Source organism: Pyrgilauda ruficollis, unplaced genomic scaffold, assembly GCF_017590135.1.
Source record: "Pyrgilauda ruficollis isolate IOZ18807 unplaced genomic scaffold, ASM1759013v1 scaffold38, whole genome shotgun sequence".
Classification (NCBI taxonomy): Eukaryota; Metazoa; Chordata; class Aves; order Passeriformes; family Passeridae; genus Pyrgilauda; species Pyrgilauda ruficollis.
Genome location: NW_024525267.1, coordinates 5615528 through 5636660, shown reverse-complemented (window position 1 = coordinate 5636660; position 21133 = coordinate 5615528). Strand labels below are relative to the sequence as shown.

The 21133-nt window shown below is 40.9% G+C and overlaps 1 protein-coding gene across 1 annotated transcript in view; it reads right to left on the bottom strand.

Annotated features, from left to right (window-relative positions):
* KIF26A (kinesin family member 26A) overlaps window positions 1-21133 on the bottom strand; it is a 95952-nt gene that overhangs the window by 57005 nt on the left and 17814 nt on the right. The window contains exon 3 of the mRNA XM_041476371.1: window positions 6765-7265. Coding sequence (XP_041332305.1) covers window positions 6765-7265 — 501 coding nt within the window. The remainder of the gene's footprint in view (window positions 1-6764; window positions 7266-21133) is intronic.

Below are 21133 nucleotides of genomic sequence, written 5' to 3'. Positions count from 1 at the left end.
ATTTATTTGGTTTCTCTGCTGCATTAACTTCTGAAGCCAAAGGGCATTATTCATCTGCAGCCCACCCTTAACCCATGTAGCCCATGCAACAGTAGCCTTGTAAAAGCTGTTCTTTCTCAAATCTTGGATGACACCACTTCTGAGCTTCAGCCAAAACGTATGAACCTTCCTTCCTTGTATGGTGACTTCTAGCTGTGGGGTGGCACGGGATGCACTGATTGTCAGCTCACCAGAGGACTTATAGTGGAGCAAATTCAGAGTATAAATGGACCAGCAGGAAGCAAGAGAAGCTAAAGAGAGAAAAGTCAAAGTAAGCAGAAAAGGCCTAAGAAACAAGTTGAAAGGCAAGAGTAGAAAATTTAAGTATTTGGGGTATTTAGTGTAGCTTATGACACACTTATACATCATAGCCAGATGAGAGAATGCACTGTGGGCCAAAAGTAAATCCAGTTGATTATCATTTCCACATAATCTCTAAAATCTGCTTGTTTTAAATCTATCTCTGATGAGTTACAGGTGAAGTCTGGGCAAACATTCCTTATTCTTGCCTGCTGACTTCAATTGTCAACAGAGGCAAGTATGGACTTGTTTCCTCATGAGAGCTGTAATAACAACTGCTTAGCCTGCAGGGGTGAAAGATCAAAAGAACTGGTTTCAGGTGGTAATATGAGCCACAAGAGGGTCTGAGTCCTCAAACAGTTACCCTGTCCCACAACAGTAAAACCAACACTATGGTGGAAGTGTCAAACACAATAAAAAGAAATGCAATCCACACCCTCACCCAAGAAAAGGCTCATTTCCATCTTGTAGCCAATAACCTTTCTGTTAACTCTTAATATATTTCCTGTATCACTCTGATACCTGGAAATACATTAAAAAGTAACCTCATTTTCACCTTCAGCACCCTACACGGGACAATCTAGAAAAAGAGAGCACAAAGGTCCCATTACCTACACAAAGCAGAGGGCTATGCTTCCAGCTGCACGTCTAAGGCTGAATTCCCAACCCACTCTTCCCAAGCCAGTCTGCTCCCTGGCTGCTGGGACAGGGTCTCAGTGACAGGTCCCCCTGGGCAGGGTCTCACTGACTAGCAGTGTTGTCCTCCCACATCACACCCCTCCCTCTGCCAAGGCAGCAAAGCCCAAAGCAAGGCATGACTGCCCAGCTGACATGCAGCAGCCACAGCAAAGGTCTTTTCCATGGGAACATAAATTAGGTTAGTATGAGGAAGCATTTAGTAACCTGGACCAAAAGGTTTCCTTCTGCTGTTGAGACTTGTTATGGAGGGTGACCAACACTAACCTCAAAAATTAGTATTTTTTGCCACCCCCTTTTCCTTTATGTACTTCCTCTACAAAAGCAGTGCCACCAACACTACTGGAGCTGAAGAGAAAACAGAAAAGCCTCTGTGCAGTCCCTGCCCCACCATCTGTCTAACATTGACTTCTTGAGGATCAAGATGTTATATGTGGAGTCTGAGAAATGTCCCAAAGCTCAAAGACATCCATATGTCTCACGGACAAGATTTATGGTCAACGCACTGTATTTTAATTGTTTCATTACAAAATATATTTCCCACATTGTATTAATAAAAGGTCACTGAGAAAGCTATCAAGTAGGGTTTTAAAAATTAATTTAAAAATCCATTCGGCATGACATTTATCAAAGCAAAAAAGTAAATGCTGGAAAGTAAATCTTGTCATTGTTCTGTTTTCCACAGTCAGCTCCTTATTGCATCTTTTAAACAAAATGCAAGTCACCCTTGCTATAAACAAACAAAGAGGCTTTAAGGAAAGTCAACAGAGGCTGAACTACTCTCAGATAAAACCATCTGGTTTAGATTAAGGTAAGCAGAAGACTTACTCAAAGTCTTGAGTCTACAGGAAAGCTTGAATTGTGACTAAAATAACTCATAGGTTTTTCACATAAGACAAATAAACATAACTTCTTTAACTTTAGAGTCTATGCACCCATTTACATGTGCTGTGCTGTGGGTGAATACTCCCTCACAGAACTTCACAGACCCAAGCAATAAGCTCATACCTAAATTTAAATTTGTGAATACTTCAGGAACATACATTTGATAATTTTGCCATTTTGCATATATAGGCTTGGAAAGTTTTACTTAAGGCACTTCAAATTTTTTAGTTCTCCAACTTCTTCAATTTCTTAATGGTGCGTTTTTTAATATTTTAAATCCACTTACAAACTGGTAAGTGTTCAAGGAGCCACAACACTTTGCCTTATAACCAGCGCCAACTGTATATATTCAAGTAAGAAATACAGTGTGACGAGGATTTCATTTTGTGTAAGATGAAAGGAAAAGCAATTTGCAAATAAGCTCTATTTCACTGAGATGTCTTTATAGCACATGGCATGGCTACTTTAGCAGTTTTATGCAGTACATAACACTGCATAATAACACAGTCAATTTCAAATATACAGTAAGACCTCTTTCTTTCCACAGTACACAATAAATGCAGATATTTCTAATAGGTGTACAAGGTATTTTCAGTGGTTTTAATGTTCTAATTCTCAGCCAGATTCCAACACATCTGGGAAGCCCAAACTCCCCTCAGTCCTCTCCTTTTGCATTAAACTGGGTGGCAGTGCTGAGCACTGCTAATGGGGTTTTTTTTCATTCAAGTAGTAACCTTATAGTCACTTGTCAGGTCAAGAACCGAAAAAATCAATATAAAACTATTTATTAATTACAGTTGTCAGGTGCCCAGCACAAATCAGCTGCTTTACCCAGAGTTATACCAGCTCCCTCCCCTCCACTGTGTTCACTGTCTGCTCAGACAACTCATCACTGCTACTGGTGATTATTTTTTGTAATTTTTCACAACAGGCCACTTGGGTAAAGCAGCTGATTGCATCTTCACCTTTTGCACCTTGGTTGCAATCCTAGTCTTCCCCTCCCTGAACCTTCCTCCAGATCCTTAATTACTGCTCCTCTTTACAGCTCCCAAAGCCCATGGTTATTATTTTCATTTGAGCAGCACCCGCACTACGCTTCAAACACACGTTCCTGTTCAAAAAATTTATAATCTATATAATGGGTTTTTCACACTTGAACTCCAAACACATATTAAAAATTTACGACGTCCTGCACTTCTGACCCCCAACGTTCAGCCCAGAAGTGTTTTCATAACTGTGACATAACAAGGTAATACATGCAAGTTTGGGGAGGGAGATGAGAGCAGCAGAAATCAAATCTTTTTTTTCCTCTCCACAGACAATTCCCCTACTGCCACTATTAGAACTAACCATGAATAAAAAAAATACGGATCCTGGATAAATGTGTGCGGCTGCAAGGTCTCCTGAGGTTTGGCAGATGTACACGGGGGTGTGTTTTCACACCCAGAAGGCACGGGGGACACAGTAGGCTGCATCCAAAAAAGGATTCGCTCCACATGACCTACCTGGGCTCTAGCAGCACCAGCTGGAAGCCACAGGCACCCCTGGTGGACAAGGCAGGCCAAGACAGACACCCAAGATGAGAAGGACAAAGCATCTCTTTGATGTGCCTCTTGGTCTTTCACAGCCACAAAGGAAGCCTCAGTACTAATATTATAATAAATACCTGGGGTTTTGACAATTAAAAATACTTGAGATGAACCTCAGCCTTTACCTCTGTCTTCCCAAATTTTTAAAATTAATCATGTCCACTCCATATGCAGTAGTGAGTTAAATCACTGGGAGGGTAGGCACTGGGTAGAAGCCTCCCACCAGGGAGTTCAGCACCTGTTTCAAGCACCCTTTGGTAATGAAAAAAGGTGTAACCAACTACAGATCCCCAGTGAAACAGGAGTATTTACAGGGTGATCAAAATAACTGGTGTCACAACCAAGAGTGGAAGCTCCCTGGGAAAAGAGCCATCTTTTACTTCCACATTTGTGCAGTATGTTGCTTAAATGGGGGCTGAAGTCTTTAAAATTCAGTCATACTTAATAAATAGTACATTCAATGCTGTTCTTTCTACTGCAGTAGTCTTGCTTCAGAATTCCTCTAACCAGACCAGCTTTGCTCCACAAGACAGGAAGTATTACTAAAGACAGACATCTGTCTCTAACTTCAGGAAAGAAAAGACAAAATTATCTCCCTAACCAGAAAAAAAAAAAAAAAAAAAAAAAAAAAAAAAAAAAAAAAAAAAAAAAAAAAAAAAAAAAAAAAAACATTTTTTAATTTCACAAAGTGTAAAAGGGAAAACAGCCAACCAAAGTTAGGAGTCATTCTTGAGTAACTTCCCCAGAAACTTTGTCAATGAAGGGCTCTTTTCCAAAGATCATTGTGGCAGAATGAGACCTATCTGCTCAAGGTCCTTCTCTGTTTGGGTTTTATTTCTCAAGATGGCAAAGGAAGCCACACTAGCCATATGGCATGACCCCATGGCGGCTGTCTCACCCACTCCAGCTCTCCTTCCATGCCTAGGAGAAAGAGACTGGAGCCAAAGACACAGTCATTTGCCTACTCAGGTGGCAGTCTTTTACAAAGTGTAAATTAATAAATTAAGGTACATAACAGAACAACAACAAAAAAACCAAACACAAGAAAACCACACCCCCCTCCCTCCCCAAGAAAAAAAAAAAAAAAAAAAAAAAAAAAAAAAAAAGTAAATAAATCAAACAAACTTTTCTAATAGGGAAGGAAGTTCAGATGTGAGAATCAACAGAACTGGGAAAATCCTAGTCTTTGAAAAATTGTAAAATGATGCAAGATAAGCATTGGACAAGAATGTCCTGCAGTGGATACTGTGCTAGACAAGGGCTAGACTAGCTGTTTCCTGAAATTTCTCCAATCCTATTTCCTTCAACACCTGTGATTCCTCAGGGGAAGAGCGTAGGGGAAGCACTTTCTGCCTCACCCACCCAAACAACTTCATCAGACACAAGGCTCTTAACAATACAAAAGGCAGTGGAAGAATTCTGACAGACACAAGAAGCACCATCTGGAAAGAGATGCACTCACAGACTTCAGTAACTACATTTGGGTTTAAATGAATAAAATAAATAAATAGAGAGGAGAGATCAAACAACTGAAGACTCGCTTCCCTCCAAAAACTGCTTATAAATCTAAACGATCCTTGCAGATGACTGGATCACATCCAAGCTGCCTCCAACACTCAGTGTTTGTCCTTTCGTTAAAGGTCACCGTTTTCCAGGCTACTGAGTTTCTTTGCACATTTCTAAATCACACTTAAGCTCTGCTGCATTATACACATTTTTCCTTCACAGAGGTTAAATGAGGCAACAGTTTTATCTTAGAATACTGTAGTGGTTAGGGAAGGCCACACGTATCAATCAGCATGGTTAAGCAGGAAGAAATCTGCAGCTGGCTGTTACTGAATTATTTAGGACAAGAATGAGCAGAGAAATGGAAATACTTCTGCTTTCAGAGTGCAGGCTTCTTAGCCCAGCAGCTTTCCCATTTTTCCTTCTCTATTTCTGTGATATATAAAGAACTTAGAAGGCAATTTAAAGGTAACATCATATACCATACACTGCCAAATTGATCCCTAATTCATGGAGCAACATTTTAGAGAAAAGCTCTCCTAGCAGAAGTTCCTTATAAACTATGAAGAGCTGAATGGGCCATTTTCCCTTTTCTTAGTGAGTGACCTGATGTCAGCAGAGATTCACTGGATTTAAATCCCTCAGAGGTGGAATGTATGTGAATTCACAAATTTCCTTAAGAGAGAAAAGAATGGGAGGGAGGAATCAAGTCTCCAAGCCTTTTCTGGAAGGAAACACAAGTCAGCCTGAAAAAGTAACGTTACACAGCAGCACTCAAATATTTATATCTGATGATCTTGGAGCTCAACCAGCTGAAGCTACCAAGCGATATTAGGTAGTGTTTACATACAACAGCACATAAGGCATCATGTTAAATGTAAAGCTGCTTGGCACCAAAATACCTGATCCCACAAGATCTGTTATGTCATCTTTAAGTGAAAACCATTACTTCAAATTGTACACATTTCATTATTACACAGACTCCCCCATTCACTACCTGAAAAATGGTCAGGAATGAATCTCAGTCAAAACCAGCCACATACTGTGTCCTTCTTCTTAGCACAGTTCCATAGATAGCCACATAATGAATTTGGTTTTAAAGGTAACGTGCACCTCTACAAAGCTTTTCCATTTCCCACAAGAGTTCTTACAATACACACAGAATACAGGAAAACAACATCAAGGCTGAAAATCCAAGTGCAGTGACATTTACAGGCATGTGGCTCTGAAGCAACCTCCTGAGCCCCTTCCTCAGCAGCAAACTGTTTTGCAACACATCTAAGCTGCAGATTAATGCTGTGCATCACAGTCCATCAACAGCAACTGCTGAACTGCACACAGTGTTAGAAGCTCAGCACTAGACTTGAGGGTCAAGTTCACCTTTGATATAATCCCATGAAGCTCTGAGAGCTTCATGTGTGACAAACTTGGCCTTTAGTGTTTTTCTAAAGGAGTTACCAGGTATGTGACAGACAAGTAACATCACCTGCATACATGAAGCTAAAATAGGTGCAAAAACATCTGAGGAAAGGATCTCACCATGTGAGATAAGAAAGCAAATTCCTCATGACATTTGATAGAACATCTTCCAAAGCTCTTTAACTCTTCAGCTCTTGAAACATGGCTTAGAATACCATTAGCTGATCCCCACAAGGATAAATATGTATAGATCTCAAATTTTATCTGTATCTCTCTTTATGTCCACACACATGCAAACAAAACCGAAGCAGCTGAATTATCACTACTTACCAGACAAGCCTGAGGCAGGAAGCTGTTCACTCTGGAGATACTCCACATGCCCTCGAGGTACTGCTGAGCTTGGATGGTGACAGAGCTCAGGGCACCACTGAGACCGCTGGGGGCCACCGTCACCTGCACGCTGGAGTTGGGAAAACTGCCCACGCCTTGAGACCATCCGAGTCCTTTCTTCCTCTCTGCTGCAGAGAAGAGATTGGGTGGCTTTCCAGGCTGCCTGCCCACCTGCCCAGCAATGAGTGGCAGGTCCCTCTGGGAAGAGACAGTGACCATCCTGGGTACCATGCTGGTCACTGCCCCGGCGCCGGGCGGCAGGTCGGGCATCTCTGGGTAGCTGGCCTGGCTGAGGGTGTGCATCATCTGAATGGCTTCCTGCTTCAGCTGGTTCAAGTGAGTGGCACAAGTTTCACATCTGCTCTCTCCTTCATTCCTGTTTTTCTGCAAATAGTCAGGCACTTGAAGCTTGTCAAAAATTAAAGCTGATAATCGTGGGTCCTAAAGAAGTGAAGAAAGGGGAGGGGGGGAAACATAGTCAGTTAAAGTGGTGCAGAAAGATAAAAAGGAGAGGAAAAAATAAAGCTCTCTGATTTGCTCTCCACTCACGGAAGTACTTTAAATCTGTTCTGGTAACTCTCAGCATTTTTCCTGCTGAATACCCTAACAGGCCCACAGTGGATTAATAAACCATAAGTGAATTCATTTGTATTAGACCCAGCATGAAAATTATCATCAGAATTAAACAGTGGAGCTGTGGTGTTCTTGATAACTGCTCATTCTTCTAATTAACTCTCCTTTGGAGACATCTACAGCGCCCGTGTTTCCCATGCTCAGGAACAATGTTAGCTGAGATGCTGAATCTACAAATATCATCACCTGATTCAAAGGCACACCACCATCAGAAACCAAGGAAAATTAGACGTGAAAGTATTTTGCAAAATTAATGCGTGACCTGGTAAACATCTTGCTGCCCCTACCCTCATATATGATGAATCAAGTGGCATAAAAGCCAGTCTACATGGTGCTGCCCATAGGACTGTTACTTCTGATCTCTGCAACCCAGATGGTTGCAATATTCCCTTCTGCTACAGTTGCTTTAATGAGAAATAGATTTGAGCCTACAGCCATGTGTGAAGGTGTGACAATGTGCACACTAAGACGCTGATTTAAAAGCAACACCTATTTTGTTTCCACAGAGCAATTCCCCATCAGCCTTTGGCTAGTTCATTTTAAGGCTGCTTAGACATTTTAAAACCCAGCACCGTGTTTCCACTTCAGAGATAGAGTTACCTATCTCCTGAAACACACAAACACCCTCCCATCCCAGGCCTGCTACTGTAAAGATTAGTCAAGAGATTAAATCCAGCCCTGTCGTAAATCTGCTATCGAGACTAACACCAGGCAGTAAAACTGACCCAACTTCACACACCCTCATAGAGCTCTCTAAACAATTAAGGTTTTAATGAAATCACAGCACAGCCAAAGGTTTATTTGTATAATTATTTTAAATTAAAATATTTCATTTTCTTGTTAATAACTAGGACAAACATAGCTGGTAAATCAGCCATCCAACATATGCTGGGGATATCCCCAGATTGGCACTTGTTTTTAAAAATGTATTACTTTATGCCAAGCTGCAATTGCTCTCTAGGAAATGAATGTCCTATTAGAAAACTCATTCTGGCTTTAATTACAATGCACATCAATAAAACTCTTTAAAGAAGTCTTGGCACTGGTGCTTTGGCTTTGCTCTGAATTCGGAAAGTACTAAAATACTGCTTAACTTCTGCAGCAGCAGCACAGAATTTATCTCATGTTCAGCTGTTGGACTACTCCTGCAATAGTTTTAATCTCTCACGAGACACAGTAGAGTGTTGATAGAAACCACTGTAAGTATATCTAGCATCACATTATTCCACAGCCAAAAGCCATTAACCAAAGTTGCTCTTTCTGCAATAATCTAAATTATTGTTTATTGACTTAAAATAAAAAATACTTCTCAGGCTAAGAAAAGCTTCTCCTGCCACTGGCTGAACAATAAATTGATTCACAATAGTGAACCAGCATAAAAAGTTAAGTGAAAGACACTTTCATTTTTGTCTCTTCTTTTTATTGAGGTTTAGATCCTGCTAAAAATGCCTTTGAAGTTGCACCATTTGCTTACCCTCATGAGGAAGAAAGTTCTTTCCCACCAAACCTCCCAGAAGATGGCAATGCTAAATTAAGAGGTATTAGTCAGGGAAAAAAAAAGCAATTAATATTTTAGAAACTTTTTTCTATCTCTTCAGCAGAAAGTGGTATTGGTTAGACTTTAAAAAAAAAAACAAACACAGAGACTCAGTGCTGCAAGCTCTATTTAGCCTCGGGTAAAACAAAGGCCATGCAGTCTATCTCCCAAGAAAAACAAACAGCACCGTGCTCAGTGCTCCTCAGAAACTCCTCCAAGGGAGAGCCCTCTGAGCAAATACCTGCTGAGGCTGACACGCAGCATCTATTCAAAGAGCCCCAAAACACAGCACCTTCCAGCACCGTGTACCCCGTCTGCACCGGGCACATCCCTGGGCTCACTCCTTTGATCCAAGCTGGGCACACACGGAAGCACCTGCACGTCCCAACTGCATGAGCCTCATCTGGCAATGTTTAAATTGCTATCAAATGTCAAAAGTTTCAAATAAGCAATTAAAGCGAATTACTAGGTGAAACAGGCTTCTCATTTAAAAGAAATTACTTCTTTTGATGTAAAGAAAATTAATGACCCCAATTCTAGCTCCATAAACACAGTTTACAGCATAAGGCAGATCAGAGTCAGGCCTGTCTCGCAGTTACAAAGAAATCAAGTCGATGTCATATTAAAGGGGGGTAACAAAAATAAATTTTTAAAATATATATATTTAGAAAATTACACAGAGCAAAGCTTAGAGGCACATAGCATGCCAAATTTAAACCTCATAAGTTATTTATAGTAAAAGAAAAAGGCATCTCATTTCCAACACTTATGTTTCACCAAGCTTTACAAGGAGCCTCTTAACCCACACATCCAGCCTCTGTGACCCCCAGTTGGCATTGTGGCCAACCTGCTCCAGCACCTCAGTTAGAGCCCAGCTGGACAGTTAGATTACTTTTATTTTTCCACTCTGAGAGACAAAAACACCTGGCTAATGGTTGGGCGTGAAGGCCAGAGGAAACACAAGTTACTGTTAAAAACATTAACCAGAACTTAAAAGTTTAGCCAGCCCCATTAAAGAGGTTTTCCTGCCCGGTGACAATGCCTGGTCCTGGGGAGCCCCTGCTTGAGCAGCTCACATCCTGACAAGGCTGGGGGGGAGTTACACTCTCGTGTTTAACAGAGGGAAGAAATAAAACCTGAGTGACCAAATGTGTGACACACTCGTGGGAGGGGTGAAGCAGCCAGAGCCATCCTTGCTACAGCTCCACCAGCAGACAGGGGAGCCAAACAAAGGGATGTGCAAATCGCACATGAGGGCAATGGCACAAAAATTAAACATACAAAACACAAGCCTCTGCTCCAAACAGTGCTCCAAAAGTTCTTTAGTCTGCTGTGTTACAAAGAACATGACTCTTTTGTTCCTCCACAGCATAAATCAACTATGCTGTCTTTGTCACACCTACTTTCCAAATGCTCTTCTTTCCTCCTGAACAAGCAGGATAAGCAGAATACTGTGATGCTGTATCATTTACAGCTCCCGGTCCCACTGCAGAAACCAAAACCCTAAGTTCAGACTCAGCTTGTTAACTTTTGCATACAAATTTTAGATATTCAAACATCACAGGCTGTTAGAATTGTAAAATAAATGGTCCAACTAGGAACTGAGAGGCCAGCAGCACCCAGCAAGGTCAGGCTATGAGATAATTGCACGTTCTTATATGAGGACAAGTCTCCTGAATGCCTGAATTTACTGCTGCTTTTCAGCAAGCAGTTCTTACAGACACAAGCCAGCTTGCCAGCTGCTGCTGGGAGCTCAGACACACACATGGAAACTGCCCACATGAGAGGAGCTCACAGAAATGGTCTGCAAGTTCAGCGGGGCAGGATGGTAAACTTGGAAAACCAGGACTGTGCTCCCGCTAGAACACATGGCAAAACACGCACTTCCTTCGGCACAGCAGCATTTAGCCTGAAGCCTGCCTTCAGGCTTTACCTCTGAAACCAGGAGTAGGGAAAAGGAGCACGGACTTGAAAGCACATCAAAAGCTGGTACTTGCACCAGTGAGAAGGAAGCAGTCTCTGTAACTGAGGCTTCCCTCTCTGATGTAAGAGCTCAGCTCTGCGTCTCCGCACGAAAGCAAGTGAGGACCAGCAGGGTCCCAGCTGCTGGGGTGACACCACGTGCTGCATGTGGGGCACACAAACAAAACCCACATTTCACTGCTGTAAAATACTACATCCCCAGACCTGCCCTTGAAACTGCAGACATAACTCAAAGCAACTCAAAGCAACTGGGACGTGGCCAAAGGCCACAATCACCAAAAATCCCTGCTACAGCTTAGAGACCAAAGTCACAGCCAGGTTTTCAAAGCATGAAACACCAAATTACCTTCCTGGACCTGAACTATTCTGAGAACTTGAAGCAGTTTATCAGTCATAACTGCACTTAAATGAAACTATTTTGAAATTATAGCTCAATCTGTAATTTCCCATGTACTTAGAGTTAGCAGTTAGATTTTCTGTTCAACTAAACAAGAAAGAATAGAGAGGTTTTTTCCACTGAAAAAGAGAAACAAAGACACAAGCTTTCAGTCTTACCTGCAGCTACTGACTTCTTACTCCCAAACTAAGCAAGAGAAGAGGAGGCAGCACAGCATCTGGATTCTCACTTAAGAAGTCCCTGAAGTAATACCCACCCATCTGTAACCTAATCCTGGCAGCGAGGAACTATGCACAGAGTGTGAACAAACGAGGACGAACAAATGATGAAAAGTCAAATTGCCAACAACCATCCTCAGTAATTACCCACAATTTTGCCTGGCACTGGTTTCTGCAGTGAGAGTGTATCTGCAGCAGTACTGAATTGAATTAATGTCTTGATATAAATATAATTTAAGAGAAAGAAGAGTCATTGAATGTCACATTGAAATATATAATTAAATACAGATTGAGGTGAACAACATTTTAAAAAGATGGTTTTGGAGAAAGAAATGTACTATCCCAGTACAAGAATCAATGTTAATGATTTTTTGTCTTAATTGTCCTTCCAGATCTCTGCCACACTGCTTACAAATTAGTTTTTATCTTACAAGACATTGTGAAATATTCCCAAGTATCTTCTATATTGACAAATACCTTGAAGGCTGATGCCTGCTTTCAACTATATAGCAGTCATTGTGAAAACAAACAAACAAAAAAAAGCAAGCACTATATTGAGCAAGCCCAGAGAGTGTTCCGTGCAATCAAGGGGGGAAAAAAAAAAAACAATGCTAATGATTTTTTTTAAGAGAAGTTTCCAACTATCTGACTAATCTCAAAGGAGTGAAAATATGAGCTTTAAGTCTTCAAGTAACCCATGTTGTGAATTCATTCAGTCACTAACCTTATCTTATCAGAATATAAACAATCAAGGAAAAACAAACACATGAAGCTTTCACAAAAACAGAATTCACCTGAAGTCCCATCTCCTGCTTGTTAAGGGTATCTGGAACCTGCATTGTAACTTCACTGTCCTTGAAAACATTCCTCTAAACAAGCAGGAAAGCAATCCACATTCCCAAAGTCAGCAATATGTGCAGGCATAAGGAAAAAAGTAGATATATTTTTAAGGCCTAATTCCATTCAGCCTCTTTACAGTAATGTCTCACTACCTTTAGGTGGAAGGTTAATTTAAGCCAATGGACTGTGGCCCTCCTCCCATTCTACCTCCTAGCTGGATTTCTTCACATCTCCAATCCCATTATTCTGTTTCCAGCCACGACCTGAGGTAGTGCACACAGACATATCACCCTGACTCTACCCAGCTGAGACTCAACCCAATTTCTTTTCATCTCTGGCATCCCAAAGAGTGTGGAAAAAAAAAAAAATCCAAGCACATTTTCTTACTTATATAAAAAATGACATGGTATCTCTTTTAAACAGGGCCCATCTTTCTAACAAAAGCCAGGCAATAAGATAAATCCGCTCAAAACCGCGTGACCCCCTGCAGTGAGAGTGTATCTGCAGCAGTACTGAATTGAATTAATGTCTTGATATAAATATAATTTAAGAGAAAGAAGAGTCATTGAATGTCACATTGAAATATATAATTAAATACAGATTGAGGTGAACAACATTTTAAAAAGATGGTTTTGGAGAAAGAAATGTACTATCCCAGTACAAGAATCAATGTTAATGATTTTTTGTCTTAATTGTCCTTCCAGATCTCTGCCACACTGCTTACAAATTAGTTTTTATCTTACAAGACATTGTGAAATATTCCCAAGTATCTTCTATATTGACAAATACCTTGAAGGCTGATGCCTGCTTTCAACTATATAGCAGTCATTGTGAAAACAAACAAACAAAAAGAAGCAAGCACTATATTGAGCAAGCCCAGAGAGTGTTCCGTGCAATCAAGGGAAAAAAAAAGCCAATGCTAATGATTTTTTTAAGAGAAGTTTCCAACTATCTGACTAATCTCAAAGGAGTGAAAATATGAGCTTTAAGTCTTCAAGTAACCCATGTTGTGAATTCATTCAGTCACTAACCTTATCTTATCAGAATATAAACAATCAAGGAAAAACAAACACATGAAGCTTTCACAAAAACAGAATTCACCTGAAGTCCCATCTCCTGCTTGTTAAGGGTATCTGGAACCTGCATTGTAACTTCACTGTCCTTGAAAACATTCCTCTAAACAAGCAGGAAAGCAATCCACATTCCCAAAGTCAGCAATATGTGCAGGCATAAGGAAAAAAGTAGATATATTTTTAAGGCCTAATTCCATTCAGCCTCTTTACAGTAATGTCTCACTACCTTTAGGTGGAAGGTTAATTTAAGCCAATGGACTGTGGCCCTCCTCCCATTCTACCTCCTAGCTGGATTTCTTCACATCTCCAATCCCATTATTCTGTTTCCAGCCACAACCTGAGGTAGTGCACACAGACATATCACCCTGACTCTACCCAGCTGAGACTCAACCCAATTTCTTTTCATCTCTGGCATCCCAAAGAGTGTGGAAAAAAAAAAAAATCCAAGCACATTTTCTTACTTATATAAAAAATGACATGGTATCTCTTTTAAACAGGGCCCATCTTTCTAACAAAAGCCAGGCAATAAGATAAATCCGCTCAAAACCGCGTGACCCCGCACTAAAAATGACTGCGCCGTGTTTAGTTATTCGGCAGCTCCACTGAACTCTATTTATTTCCATTTCCTGCCCACTTTAATGTACTTCAGTGGCCTGCAGTAAAGTTAAAGCAATAGGTGTCTGTCATAAAGATGAATGGTGCTATTGGAATGCATAATACAGTGGAAAGAGGAAATGAGAGCAATCTGGTTTATTTACATCTCAGGCTCCCATCAGCACCTCAGCCCACCTCCCAATGGCTTCAGCTGCCTTTCCTGTTATCTTGCTGTATAGTCCCCTGCAATGAGTTGGCTTTTAACCTCTCAGAACCAGAGGGGATGAGCTGATCTCCCAGATTTGCTTTCATGAGCTGGCAGAGTACTGGAGCAAACAGCCATGCAGTGTGTTCAGTGCAAAGAAAACAAAATAAAGGTAGTGGTTGCCATTTAAATTAATTAAAAGACACAAGCAAAACAAAAGACCCCAAAGAGATCTGCTATCACCGGTAAATTTAGATCAACACACAGGAACCTGACTACTTCTGAAAAACAGTAATTACTGTTTCACAAAATATTACTTTTAATCTTCTTTCTTTACAATCTAATTAAACAGATATTTTACTTGCCTTTGCAAAATGTTTTTCTTAATTTCATCCAATTTTAACATTTGGTGTGTTCTATAAACTACACATCCAAACTAGTATGCAATTTTATGCTTATTTTTAATAGTGTATGACTTCATTTAAAATTTATGACTTTTAATTTGCATGTTTATTGTTGGTTTTAAGTAATCTTTTAATTTTCCCTCTTGGCTCTGAGGCTTACTATAACTTCACAATGTAAATTCAGTACTGATTTGAAAACACCATCTTCCAGCACATGTTGTGTCTTTTTTAATTTCCCTTTTATTTCTTTTATAAACCTTCAGAAAAGTATTATCACTTGGAACAGCAGCAAGTATGTGTAGAAATAGTTGCATATCTATCACCACACAATACTTGGTGTCTGAAAAGCCTTCATTTGATTCTACTTTCAGAAATAGCCCCTTGGATGAAGCTGACTTTCAGAAATTCAGACAAAATCCTCTTACAGAAATTAGACACTTTTGTTTAAAAGATAAATAGCTTTCCATCACTAATTATTTTTTCTTTGAAACCAGGGAATAAATTTTGGTTAGCCTATGAGCACAGTAAATCAGATTATAAAAACTCTGCCTAGTAGAGTCACAACTGCATAAAAAGTCACAACTTCTCTTTCCTCTTCAAAGCAACCACGGGTTCATGGGTTAGAACAGCTACTTGGGAAAATGATGCTGTGTGATTTTATCACATTGAATGCCACTAACTCCACATACAGTCTGAGTTCAGTGAGGCTGCCCAGATAATAGAATAGCTCTGAATTTCAGCATAGGGATGAAAATCAGAGCACAGCACCACTGCACAGAAACATTCTGCCTTGTCAAAATGCCTTGGAAACACCAACTTTTAATATCATTTTATGGGAAACAAAAGGCTGTTCCTACTACTAGAATTCAGTCGAGAGCCTGTGTTTCCAGAATTACAAATTGCACTGTGAGCCTGGTGAAAGGACTCCCTCACTGATGAGCTCTGACCAGCAACCCAGCCCAGCCAGCCCAATGGACTGGGAGAGGAGTCACGCCCCAGATGAGATCTTCAGGACGTTTGAGTGATCATAACTTCATCTGTCCCAGCAGAACCGTGCCCATTTGTATCAGACAGACCTCTGACAAGGGAGTTCAAGAACAGCTGGACACCAGCCACAGTGAAAGCAACTCCAACTTAGAAAGACTGCATGGGAAAAAAATTGCTTGGAATACTCCTCCGTATATGAACCCTACCACTGCTTCACTCCAACCATCTGAATCCAATTAAGAGAACACTGAGTGGCAGAAGTTAGGGAGTGGACACATTTTCCAAACGAACATCATTAGCATAATGTAGATTTAAAATCAACTATGGAAACCAGCACTTGGCATTGGACCACACTCCCTTAGTGTCTCATTGACTCGCTCATTTTATCAATTATTTGGTAAATGAATACTTGAAGACCATACAGAAACGATTTAGCCTTCACAACCAAAAGGCTGTCCATTGTGCACTCCTTGCAAGCTACAAATTACTGCATACAGTGCACAGTTAGCACACCATGCAGTTTTTATTATTACAACACTGGATTGCACTTATTCTTCATCTTAATTAAGTTCCACTGCATCAGTTTGACTGCTTCACAAAAAAAGAATCTTGTTGGCGGAAAAATTTTGGGTTTACATCTGAATTTAGGAAGTACTGTAGTGGAATTGAGTTTTAACTTTTTCTCCTTGCCTGGACTTCAGCAAGGAAAAAAAAAAGGGGGAAAAAAAACCCTAACAGGGATGAATAGTCAAGGAATGATGAAGAACATTTGTAACTCCTCAACCACAAGCTGGCCTGGCCACACTCTGCCTGAAGAGTCTGCTTCAGTTCCTTTGCTTACTAGGTGGCATGTATGAGACACCACCTCCCTCTCCAAGCTGTTTGTCCAGCAGCTTTTTAAAGTGGATTCTTGGATGGCTTTTTTTAATACCACTCTTCAGCAGCACAACTTCAGCAAGTAAATTCACAAATCTGCTGCCAACTACCCGTTGGTCCTGTGTCTTCAGGATCTCTGGACTAGGATGGATAAGGTCCATTGGTGTCCCTCAGTTTCAGATAGGATGCCAGGGCATAGAAGTAATTGATCTCATTCTGCTCACCCCAGCTTAGAAAGAAAAGATAAATATTCAGATCCCAAGCGATTTCTGCAGGTGGAGGACATTGCCCAAAGAATTGAGTGATCCTCCTATGGAATCCCATTAGGGTGAAATATGACCCCAGATAAAACAGCTGGAGACAGACAATTTGAGGAGAGTCTACAGGACAAATAGCAGTTAAAAAACAAAAATGTTTTAGGATGTTAAAGGAGTTTGATTACTTTTCACTCTTCTAAACTAAATAAACCAGAATCCTTCAGTACAAAAAGTGGTTACAAAGAGACTGGTAAAAAATTGCCTTCCAGATCCACTTGGGTAAGGAAAATAGGAAATCATTCTACTTTTAAGCAAAGGTAACTCAAGAAAAACTATCAAAGGTGAGTGAGCATAGGCAACTGCTACAGAATGGTGTTGAGAAATCTTCTTCTTCTGAGAATTTCTGAAGAGCAGGTGAAAAACATCTGTAGGAGGTGATCAAGAGATAGATGAGCCCATTCCAGTGGAGAAAGCTGGACTACTTTTTAAAGATCTGAAGTTCATTCCCCAACCCTGTGATACTAGTTTTGGAAAGATGGGTAACATATCTGTGCACAGACTTGCTGCTGGGGTCCAAGTGCCATGGACTTCAAAACACTGCTCTACTTAGATGACTATTAGCTACTATTAGTAACCTACACTATCTTGCTCACAAGTTTTCCAAGATGCCTCATCCATATATTAAAATTTAATACCTCTTGTCCTAGTTGTGACCCTCTAAACGTTGAAAAATTCTTCTGTCAAATACAGCCCATCTTCACCACACCCCAAACTATCTTTTAGCATTATTTATGCTACATTTTATATCTCACTTTCAATCCTCCTTTACAGATACTAAGTATAGAAACTACATTATTCAATTTCAAAATACTGCTACATTTTGTTCCCTACAACTTCAGGGACCAGCTCTTTAGGAATCCAAATGAGATGCCTAAATTAGAAGGTGCAAGTCCAGCTACTCCCTTCTGTCCATCTCAATGGACATCAGGTACAAGTGGTGTCCCTCAGGGTCCACATTGGGACCGGTGTTATTTAACATCTTCATAAAGGCTGGTGGAGGGCAGCCTCAGCAGATCTGCAGATGACACCAAGCTGAGTGGTGCTGTTGACACACCTGAAGGATGGGATGCCATCCAGAGAGAGCTGCACAAGCTCAATTCCATGGGAAGCTCATGAGATTTAACAAGACCAAGTGCTGGTGCTGCACCTGGTTTAGGACAAGCCCCAGCACCAATCCAGGCTGGGGATGAACAGACTGAGAGCAGCTCTCAGAAGAAGGGCTTGGGTAAGAATTGCCTTTATCAGCCCAACAAATCACGCTCACATGAGTGGAATGACAACAGTCTGGTGATCAACATCCACCTGTAACCCTCTTGTTAGGAAGCCCTGCAGTGGTCCTGTGAAAACTGCAAGATGTGCAACCTCTCACCATGCAAAGGATGGTGTAATCAAAGAGGAGCAGCTCCCTTTGCCCAAGGTCTGTATTCTACAAACATAAATCCATGGGGCTATGCCCGCAGGCAGACAAAAACCCACTCTGCCCATGCTCAAAGCATCTCAAAAGCCTTGTTAATAGGGTTTATAAACTCTGCTAAGGCACAGGATATAAACATATTAAACCCATGGGCAAAGTGAGCTTATATCTGCCTATAACACAGGCACACGTAGACATGCCCACAGATGATTGGCAAAAACACCTCTGCAAACTCTCTCAGGCTCCTCACACGCACACAAAACAAGCCTTGTCTCCTGAGACACAAAAGCAATCAAATACCTGGCAACAACTTCCAAAACCCTTCAAGCCAGATCCTATTAAAACCAGCAGCTAAGAGATGAAAGGCACTAGCTCTCCCACCAGTCACACTTAACAAGGCTCTTAAACATTTACTGTATCTTACGTTACCTCTATAGAAATTCCACAACTGTAGACAATGCCTAACATCATAGGATACATTTATGTTTCCGTTCAATTGAAGGTACTACATAAAAGGATGTTTTTATTTTAATTTGTGTTCTGGGACCTTGGAAAAGAAGCTGCCTCATCACCTGCTGGAAAAGGCCAAGTACAGAGGAAGAAAGGGTTCTTTTAAGAATAGAAATTATAGCCCCAGAGTGAGACCTGGGCCCTAAAGAAATCCATGGCAACATTCACACTGAACGCAAAGTCATTATATCTCCCTCTAAATTGAAACATCCCTGTTCCTAATTTCAAATTAGCAGTGACCTCTTTCACCAGCCTGCCTCTCTATTTCATAAAATGCCCATGAAATGCATGTTTATAGCTGTTGGCTTAAGTTAAATCTTTCTGTGAAGTCTTCCCCATTCTTTTTAAAACAAGGGTTTTCGGCATTATGTGGCAAATTTGCAATGAATCATTAAAAAAACCCTGACACCCAAGATGCCTTAGTATTATCATTACAGATGTAAATACACATTTAAAACCAGTTGTGTAATCCTTGCCAACATCCTTATAAAATCTTACAGTTTGTCAAACAGCCCTCATTGTGGACAGCACTGAAGCAATTCTAGAGATCATCAGAGCTAAAGGGCAGTGAAGGTAAGTACCTTGTCCCACCTCCTGCACATCACAGCTCTGCTAATTTCAGTCATGAGAAGTAGTGAACCTGACAGGACTCTTTAATGAAAATAGATGCTTTAATATTTTAAGAAACACTCACTTTTATTTAAGCCCATGTGTCTTCCAGACTCACAGTACTTCTGAAAAAAATAATGTTTTTAAAGTACACAGTATATGAATAAAAACCACAATCAAGCAGGTAGGGACAGCAATTGAGGACATAAATCCAGAACTGACACACACTACTCTTTGCTCCTGTGACAGTTTATATCAGCAAGGCCAGAAACCCTGCTCCCAATGGTCAACTTGAAAAATCCACGTGGCCGATTCCAGGACTCTCAGAACCATTCCAGACACCGACTATGCACTGTTAATATTTGATGTATGCTTGCAGCTCCAGTCTCAGAGAAAGCCATTATGCAGGATATGCTCAAAGATGTGTGTTTTTACTCCACTGCCTGATGCTGTGATTCACAGAGAAAACCTGCACAGAAGGCACAGGCTGGGACGTTACTGCTCCAAGCTCCATCAGCAAACAATCACTGAAATAAATTAACATCAGCACCTCCTAGAAGTTCCTGCATGAGAGTGTTAGGCAAGATTTATTCAAGACTACAGTCTCTGGAGCAATTGATCAGAATCAAAGGTAAGCCAAAAACTAAATAAATGGAAATGGGACCAGCTAGAAAAACAAAGCAGCACGGCCAAGGCAGCAGCCACAGACAGCCAGAGGCATCTCCAGAGTGGTCAAAACAGCTGTCCGCAGAGCTTGCCAATGAGCCAGATGCTGCTGCTGGAAGAAGAGTAGTGTTGATATAAGCTCAGAGATAGGAGATGTTTAACACCAAGAGCAATCCATCTTGATGATTCCCACACGGCTGCCAAGCTTTGCTATTATGCCACACAGAGAAGAAAACAAACTTCATAAAGCACATAGAGATCCTACATGAGAAACTCCCTCCACCCTCCCCTTACTACTCAGAAACACACCCACAATTTGGGTGTAGCTGTAAATGACCTGATGCTTTTCCTGAGTTCACAACAGAATCAGGAAAGAATATCGTTGGCTAAACAGTGCACTGTACACACCCTGCCAGAAAACCAATGAACTTATCATACTGTATGGGAAATGCCTATCTTCCACATCAATTAGTGACCCAAGAGTGATTGATTTTATAATCCCAAACTTGACTTACAAAGTGACTTCCTCTGGGGCCAATTTTCCATTACCCAGCATGTGGAAAATTGCATATGGTCAGTGCACTATGAAAACCAAGGAAAAATAAGTACTATTTAAACCCCAATCCTACCATGCCTCCACATTCTTGCTTTCCTGAGGGAGATGCACTTTTGACAGTTACTTCCTTTCCCTGCCCCAACATCCTATCTGCACCACACACCAGCTGGGCACTCAATCAAAACAGAAACAACAACAGGAACTAGCAGCTATTCATTACAATAGGATCAAAACATTTCTAGGCACTAGTGCTTCGCCAAGTTACCAGCCTTGAAGGCCTGCCACAACCCTCCTCCTCCCTCCCATCACAGACACCATTCTGAAGATCACAGCTTTTGGATCAGGAGCCACATCTCAGAACTGCAGGAGGCAATGGAACTGGGCAGCAGAAAGGTGACAAAATTGCCTGGCCAGCAACACAGACCACTGTTTGTCCTTTATTCCAAACAAGTCAGCATTAGCTCCAGTCTATAAAACCAGGATTGCACTG